At 43.8% G+C, this 9,350-nt stretch overlaps 1 protein-coding gene across 1 annotated transcript; it reads right to left on the bottom strand.

Annotated features, from left to right (window-relative positions):
• Positions 1 to 5,119: 5,119 nt before the first annotated feature.
• LOC138878289 (uncharacterized) lies at positions 5,120 to 6,557 on the bottom strand. The gene is made up of 2 exons (XM_070157956.1): positions 5,961 to 6,557; positions 5,120 to 5,200 (listed from the first exon to the last, which is right to left on the bottom strand). The coding sequence occupies exons 1-2, from the start codon at positions 6,555 to 6,557 to the stop codon at positions 5,120 to 5,122; spliced, it is 678 nt and encodes a 225-aa protein (XP_070014057.1).
• Positions 6,558 to 9,350: the final 2,793 nt, after the last annotated feature.

The raw sequence follows: 9,350 nt of genomic DNA, 5'->3' as shown, positions 1-9,350 counted from the left end.
ATCGAGCAACAGGTCCAAAGGCAGCTGGTCTACCTTTAGTCTATCTACATCTGCCCGCAGATCCTTCACGGACTCCTTGGAGGCCCGTGTCTTCCTAAGATTCTTATGCTCCCGAGCAAGCTCCTTGAGAGCCTTCCTACGTGAATCGATTGCATTGGTCAATGTCTCCTGAGTAGTGAGGATTTTCTTCTGGTTCTCAAGTATCTCTTTCAAAGCATCCTCTATCGATTAAGGCACCTGTGGGGCTGGAGGAGCCGACTGAGCCTCTATTGTGGTAGTCAATGTGGACAACTTGGATGAGGCAGTCTGCATCCAATTGTTTATACTCAGAAGGTCCTGGCTCAGCCGGTGGGCAGTGATGGGATGGGCCCAGGTAGATAGGATCTCCCGGCCTGCTGATGTGGAAGGTCCGGGAGGCATCTCAGTATGAGTGGAGGTAGGCTCAACTGGGGTTTCTACCACAACTGGCTCTTCAGACTAGCTAGTTGGGGCAGAAGTAGGGGCTTTGTAGTTCTTGTCCTTGGGTTTGTCATTCCCCTTCAAGCTGTACCAGGAGAACGGGTCTGTTGCTTTGACCTTGATGTCATATGGCCTCTTGTCCACCTGCAAGTCTCGGAAGTACACCGTAAGGGTGTTGGGAAGGGATAGTTCTGGTCGCTCTCGGCACCCACTATAGAAATGATCCGGGACATCCCATTCCCCACATTGATGGGGTACCCCACCATAATAGAAGCAACCAAAACAGCTTGGTGGAGAGGAAGTGTCTGGTCATGGGTAGTAGGGTCTAACCGGCTGCACACAAATGTCTCCCAGCCCCTCGCCTCAACGTTTAGGGTCTTCCATAATATTTTGACCCCAACAGTCAACCACTCCAGAACGGTACCTGGGATTGCCAAGTACTGAGCTAACCATGGATAGACCTCCTCGCCCATCTCCATCTTTGCCATATAAAGAGACTCATCTTCCTCATTAAAACCGAGGTATTCGTTGAGCAACTTCCCGTCAAACAACACCTTGAGGTTCCGAACCTTAGTCACTTTGGAACCCTTTACGATGTGGGCTATATTACAGTAGAAATCTTTGACTAAGTGTTCATTGGCATCCACACAGTCATCTAAAAAGTGCTCCCAACCCACTCTCGTTTTGAACTGTCTATGCACGTCAGGGTTGTGGGGTAAAAGATCTCTGTCAATGAAACTTTGCCCCGATATCAATTTTCTCACTGGCCACCACTCCCTAAATTTATGGTACGCCACCTGACTCACAAACCTATCCTCCAAAACTTCGGGTTTTCTAGTTCGGGCAATGCCCCCAACCTGAGGCTCACCACTCTCAGCTACTTCCTCATCCCCTTGCACTTCCTTCTCACCTCCGTCTGCACCCTCCCCGGATAATAAAGCTGTGGGGGAGGTGGAGTATTCACCACTGCCAGCTGCTGAGCCCTCAGACGACTCAGTAGAAACATGCCCTGGTGCTTGGGCAGTGGGTGATGGTGGAGGAGTGTCATCTGTCAATCTTAAACTTGAGTAGAAATGTGTTGGTGCTGAGTCTGAGGAGATATCTTGGGAGGGCAGATACTCACTCCCCGATAGATCACAGGCTCTATCAGCTGCCTTAATTGCCTTTCTCATCTTCTTTATGTTTTGACGAGCCTAGGGAGTGAGTTTAACCAATCTCTGCTTCCCTCCCCGGGAGAAATCACCTCGGTCGGGTTGTTTTGAGCCTTTCCCTCATTGTTTAACCATTGTTTGTAAACACAAACATCTAACTTGTTAGTATCAATAGAAGTAGTGAAACATATGTGCATAATGAATTGCAGAACGTAAGCAGACAGTTGCAGAAACTGTCCAGTGTGGATTGCACAAAATGGAGTGCGGCCGCACTGGGACCACCATGGACCACACAAAAACAACCGCGGTCCGCACAGGGGTGGGGCTCAGGATACCCAGCCTCTGAATCTGACCACTGCGAACCGTACAAAAGGCTACTGCAGCCGCACTGGGCTAGTGCAAACTACACAAATGCAGTGTGACCGCACTAGGCAAAAGTCATCTTGCAGAAGTTTATCATACGGTCCGCACAAAGTGGTACTACAGACCGCACTAGGGCATCGCGGTCTGCACAAACACGACTGCGGTCCGCGGAGGGTGCCGAGATATGGCACTGAGTTAGGGTTCCTAATTTTTGCTTTTTAGTTCAACCTTTTACCTAATTAGGGTCCCTACTCAATTACCCAGCACATTTTACTCACTAAGTCCAAAAGAATCATCATTTAAACTAAACTAACCTAAAAATTGAACTAATTATGGAAAGAAGAGGAACAAAAATTCAGACAAAATGAAAATTAAACAAAGTCACAAAATTAAACTAAGAAAAGTTGAGTGAAATGTTACCAGATATAGAGATGGAATGAATCAACACAATGCAAACATGCTACTACGATCAAAGGAGAATTATGAACAGTGAATATGAGCTCTGAGGTTCAATTTCTTGAAAAGTGTAAAAGGGGGTCCCTGGGGTCTATTTATAGAAAAACCCTGGGGCCCATTTTCACCTACCAGTATGACCGCACAAAATGGACCACGGTCCGCACTGGGCTGTTCAAATCAAACCTAATAAGGCAGGCCTCTACGGTCCGCAGAAAATGAATCGCGGTCGTAGAGCTTCACCGCGGACCGCACAAAATGCCATGCGGCCGCGATGGCAAACTTCAGAGAGTCCTCACATTGGTCACACCAGTGCGGACCGCACAAAATGTGGTGTGGCCGCACTGGCAACTTTAGAGACTTGTTCAATTTTTCCATCATGCCTTGTACTGCATCAACACAACCCTGTAACATCTCACAATTAGTGAGCCCAAAAGTCAATCCTATACTACAAAGAAAATCAAAGAAAACAAGAAGAAAAAGACATGGGTTTCCTCCCAAGAAGCGTCTGATTTAACATCCCGGCACGACGCATGTTACCATCACATCACTTGAGATGAAGGAGCGCCACCACGTTGCTATCATCAAACTTTCCAAGATAATGCTTGACCTGGTGCCCATTAACTCTAAAAACTTCACCATTTTTGTTCTTTAGATCAAGAGCACCAAATGGGGTCACAAACACAACTTCAAATGGCCCACTCCACTTTGATTTAAGCTTTCCCGAAAATAGACGTAACCGACAATTAAACAAGAGAACCAAATAACCAACTTTGAACTCCTTTCCACGAGCATATTTGTCATGAATGTACTTCATCTTGTCCTTATACAAGGACGAACTGGAGTAGGCATGGAATCAAAATTCATCAAGTTCATTGAGTTATTCAACACGAAGATTAGCTGCAACATCCCATTCAAGGTTCAACTTCCTCAAAGCCCACATGGCCTTGTGCTCTAACTCAACCGGAAGATGGCATGCTTTCCCAAATACCAATCGATACGGAGACATCCCAATAGGAGTTTTGTAAGCCGTCTGATAAGCCCATAGAGCGTCATCCAACTTCTTCGACTAGTCGGTCCTATTTGCATTGACCATCTTTGACAAGATACTATTGATTTCTCTGTTGGAGACTTCCACTTGAACACTAGCTTGAGGATGATAAGGGGTCGAAACCATATGATTGACACCATACTTGAAAAGCAATGTGTCGAAAGCTTTATTGCAAAAGTGAGACCCCTCATCACTAATAATCGCACGAGGAGTGCCAAACCTTGTGAAAATGCTCTTTTTAAGAAATGCAACAACACTCCGGACTTCATTGCTAGGCAAAGCCATGGCTTCAACCCATTTGAGATATAGTCAACCGCCATGAGAATGTAAGTATTGCCACAAGAGCTAACAAATAGACCCATGAATACGATGCCCCAAATATCAAAGATATCCACTTCAAGAATGGTATTGAGAGGCATCTCATCCCTTTTTGAAATTCCGCCCGCTCTTTGACAATCGTCACACCTCTTCACAAAATCACCCGCATCTTTGAACAAGGTGGGACAATAGAATCCACAACTAAGGACTTTCGAGGCGATCCTCACCCCACCATGATGGCCACCATAGGGTGAAGAATGGAAAGCCTCTAAGATACTCAATTGTTCTTCCTCCGGGACACATCTACGAATCACACCATCTGTGCAAATCTTGAACAAGTATGGCTCATCCCAATAGAAATCCAAACTATCCCGCTTGAGCTTCTTCCTTTGGTTAGAAGAGAGCTCATACGAGATTACTCCAGTCACAAGGTAATTGGCAACATCGGCAAACCATGGCATATCATTCATTGACACCGCAAGGAGTTGTTTGTCGGGAAATGAATCATTGATCTCAAGGCCATAACAAGGCTCCACTCCTCCTCCAAACGGGATAAGTGGTCCGCCACTTAGTTCTCACTACCTTTCCGGTCCATAATTTCTAGATCAAACTCTTGAAGTAGTAACACCCATCGCATCAATCATGTCTTGGAGTCTTTCTTTGTCATCAAGTACCCAAGGGCGGCATGATCAGTGCGCACTATAACTTTGGCCCCCATAAGATATGGTCAAAACTTTTCCATCGCAAACACTATAGCCAACAACTCTTTTTCAGTGACTGTATAGTTCCTTTGAGCCTCATTCATGGTCTTGCTTGCATAGTACACCGGATAAAACATTTTTTTAACCTTTTGACCCAAAACAACCCCAACCGCCACGTCACTTGCATCACACATGAGCTCAAAAGGCAAGCTCCAATTTGGTGCGGTAATGATAGGGGTAGTGGTCAACTTAAGCTTGAGAAGCTCAAATACTTGCATACATCCCTCATCGAACACAAACTTTGTATCCTTTTCTAGCAACTTGCACAAGGGGTGTACCACTTTTGAAAAATGTTTTATAAACCTCCGGTAAAAACCCGCGTGCCCAAGAAAACTACTCACCCCTTTGACAGAAATGGGGGAGGAAGCCTTGAAATCACCTCTATCTTGGCTTTGTCAACTTCAATTCCATGCTTTGAAATTTTGTGACCCAACACTATACCCTCTTCAACCATGAAATGGCATTTTTCCCAATTGAGTACGAGGTTTGTGTCTTCATATCGGGCAAATACTCTATCCAAATTTCTCAAATATTCTTCAAAGGAATCACCAACCACGCTGAAATCATCCATGAAGACCTCCAATATATCTTCCACCATGTCGGTGAAAATAGCCATCATGCATCTTTAGAATGTCGCCGGAGCACTGCATAATCCGAATAACATCCGAGAGAAACCGAAGGTTCCATATGGACAAGTAAAGGTGGTCTTCTCTTGGTCCTCCAGGGCAATTAAGATTTGATTATACCCCGAGTACCCATCCAAAAAGCAATAAAAAAGCACGCCCCGCGAGACGATCAAGCATTTGGTCAAGGAATGGCAATGGGAAATGGTCCTTTCGGGTCACCATGTTTAGCTTCCGGTAGTCCATGCTTCCGAGTAGGAATAAGTTCATTGTTGTCATTGGTCACCACAGTCATACCACCCTTCTTCGGTACACATTGCACCGGAGAAGTCCATGAGCTATCAGAAATGGGGTACACAACCACAACATCCAACCATTTGATCACCTCTTTCTTCACCACTTCTTGCATAGCCTCGTTCAATCTTCTTTGATGCTCCAAGGAAGGCTTTGCATCATCCTCCAAGATAATTTTATGCATACAAAATGCGGGGCTTATTCCCCAAATGTCAGCTAGAGTCCATCCAATTGCCTTTTTCCACTTTTTAAGCACCGCCAAAGTGGCCTTAACCTGCATGTTAGTAAGGCAAGAAGAAAGAATAACTGGTAAAGTAGAGTTTGAGCCCAAGAATTCATACTTGAGGTGTGGAGGAAGTGGTTTCAACTCCAACAACGGTGGCTCCTCAATTGATGGTTTTGTTGGTGGAGTTTTCCGGTTTTCAAGATCCAAAGACAATTTTCTATGCTCATAGGAATAAGAGCCTATCCCATGTAAGGCATTCACGCACTCCACTCTACTTGTATCCTCATTGACATCAAGATTTAATAGCACGACCTTAAGAGGATCCTCCACATTGATCATAGCACTTGTATCATCCACAATCACAACTGTGACAAGGTCTACAAATGAGCACACCTCAGTTCTATTAGGCTGCTTCATAGATTTACAAACATGGAAAACGACCTTTTCATCTCCCACTCGGAAAGTGAGCTCGCCCGCTTCAAAATCAACCAAAGCCTTCCCCGATGCAAGGAAAGGTCTACCCAAGATAATAGAGACCTCATAGTCCATTTCACAATCCAAAATGACAAAGTCAGCCGGCAAAATGAATTCTTCCACCCGGACAAGCACATCATCAATAATGCCCAAAGGTCGCTTCATCGATCGATCCGCCATTTGAAGTCTCATTGAGGTTGGCCTAGGTTGCTCGATACCCAAAGTTTTGAAAACCGAGTAGGGAACTAAATTGTTACTAGCTCCCAAGTCACATAGAGCCTTGGCAAAATCCACACTCCGAATGGTGCAAGGAATGGTGAAAGCACCGGGATCTTCAAGTTTTGGGGCCATTGAATGCACTATAGCACTAACTTGGTGAGTCATCTTTATAGTTTTACAATCCATAGAACGCTTCTTTGTAACCAAGTCTTTCATGAATTTTAAATTGATTATCATTCTTGTGCTTCGCGAGCCTTTGAGGATAAGGTGGAGGTGGTCTTGGCAAAGAAGCCTTGGCTTTTGGCACAACCGGCTCTGGCATGTCAATTATGTGTTCCCTAGACGGGTTCACATCATTTTGGGTTTCCACCTCGACTTCTTCAATATCAATCCTCACTTCATTGTTCATATATTCATCAACCACATCTTCAACTACCAAAGGGACTTCGTCATCTTGCAACTCAACATCATCATCCACGACTTGCTTTTGCTTAGAGGCATTCACATCACCGCCTCTCCCACTTCTTGTTGTGACCGCCATAACATGATTGTTCCCACCCTTTAGGTTCACTACCGTATCACTTGGTCGAGCACCCTTCGGGAGAGTATTCAATGACTGAGAGATTTGGCCTAATTGCACCTCCAAGTTTCGGATAGAGGTGTTGTGAGAAGCTAACTGTGCATCCGAATTCGCATTCCTCTTCTTCATCTGCTCGAACATCATTTCAATTCTGCTCAAATCATTACCAGAAGAACTAGGACCTTGAGAAGGGAAAGGGGTGGATTGTTCGGTTGTTGGTACATTGGGGGCCTTTGAAAGCCTTTCCCCCGGTTGCCTTGGTTTCCATTGTTTTTCCACCTGCCTTGATTGTTGTTGTTGCCCCAATTGTTGTTATTTCCATTCCAATTGACTTGGTTGTTGTTTTGATTACCCCAATTGTTGTTTTGGTTGTTGTTGTTCCAATTGCCTCCACTTTGTTGTTGATTGCCCCAATTTCCTTGGGGTCGCCATTGTTGGTTTGAAGAGTTGCCTCTATTGTCTTGATAGTTGTTGACATATTGTACCTCTTCACTTTGGTCATCATAACCATCATTTTGACACCCATCGTATTCATCAACAAATTGCTTAGAATTTCCTTGATTTTGTTGCCTCATTTGCCTTCTCTTGTTGACAAGCATACTAACACCCTCCATGACATTCACTTGGCGAGGATTCTGAACTTGTTGCAACTGTGCCTTAGCCGATTGATTCATCATGGTAGTAAGCTCAGTTATCGTTTTCCCGTGATCATGTAATTCCTTGTACAAATGGATAACCATAGGGTGACTTTGAGGCACATTTGCTCTACTCTGTCATGCTGAAGAAGTGTGTCATTTCATTAAGTACATCACATGCCTCCTCATAAGAAAGCTTCATAAAATTTCCCCCGGTAAATTGGTTAACAATGCATTGATTTGTAGTATTTATGCCCCAGTAGAAGGTTTGTTGGATCATGGCCTCGGTCATGTCATTATTTGGGCACTCCTTCACCATCGTTCTATACCACTCCCAAATTTCATGCAAAGGTTCCGTTGGCTCTTGCTTGAAGGCCAATATCTCATCCCAAAGTGTCGCCATATGACTCGGTGAGATGAATTTGGCAATAAACTTATCCTCCAACGCATCCCAAGTTGTGATGAAATGATTGGGGAGTCTCTCGAGCCAGTCTAATGCCTTCCCCCGAAGTGAGAACGGGAAAAGTCTCAATCTCAGCGCATCCTCGGATACATTCGTCTACTTGATCCCCCAACATGTATCTACGAACCTCTTGAGATGTTTGTAGGCATTTTGATTTGCAGCACCCGTGAAGTACCATCGCTGCTCAAGTAAGGTCAACATCACATTGGTTATCTGAAAGTTGCCCGCCCGGATTCGGGGTGGGACAATAGCACTTGCGTAGCCCTGGTTCGGTAATACTCTGGGAGCCACTCTTGGATGAACCGGGGGAGGGTCTGGAATATTGTTATTTGGATTATCATTGGCATTCCGGCCTCTCCATTGACCTTGAGGTGCAAGAGGAACCTCATCTTGCGCAATATCATCTACCTCCTCCCCTGCTATCATGTTTCCAAGAGGGTCATTAGCATTGTTTAAAGCCATGTTGGTACCTGAGTAATTGTTGATACCCAATTTTTTCCTATATATTTTTATACTCAAAATACTTTCAAAATAGCATATGTATGCATATACAAGCATGCCCAAAGGCTTTGGTATTTTCCCAAATTTTTAAAGATTTTTAAAACCAATTTATGGCCTATTTTGCACTATAAAAACCAATAATTATTCCCAAAACTTGTCATTTTGGCGAATAATTTATTTTATTCTCGCATTTACATAAAATATAATTTACATGATTTTTGCATAATTTTACAAGTCGATTTGGTATTTTTAAACTAAAATTGCATGAAATTGCAATTTTAGCCTATTTCTCGATTTAATAGCATTCGTAATCACAAAATCATTTCTAATATTTTTAAATTAATACTTATGCATTTATTATTAACTCGATATTTTTAATTTGATTTTTAAACACTATTTACTATTTTTTATAAAATCAAAATGGGGAAAATTGGCTATTTAAATTGCAGTCCCTTTTTATTTCAATTGTAGCCCAAATTGCACACTCAATTTCAACACCAATCCAACCTAATTCCGACCCACTTTCATTAATTACCCGACCCACACCCTATTAATATATAACCCGCTCGGATCCCCATTTTAAATCGTGGCTGTTGATTATTTAGATCAACGGTCCACGTTAGCCCCTTCCTTAATTAAACCCACAAGACCCCTAACCCTAAATCATTTACACAAATGAGCCGCCCTTGTATCCCCTCGTCTCTCAAAACTCTCTCAACCACCCTCTGAAACCCTAGCCCTCTCCGCTGATCTCCGACCTCGTTCCACCGGAAATCATG

The sequence above is a fragment of the Nicotiana sylvestris genome, chromosome 9, assembly GCF_000393655.2.
Source record: "Nicotiana sylvestris chromosome 9, ASM39365v2, whole genome shotgun sequence".
Lineage (NCBI taxonomy): Eukaryota > Viridiplantae > Streptophyta > Magnoliopsida > Solanales > Solanaceae > Nicotiana > Nicotiana sylvestris.
Note: the sequence above shows the minus strand (reverse complement) of the source record. Positions and strands in the feature narration are given on the sequence as shown.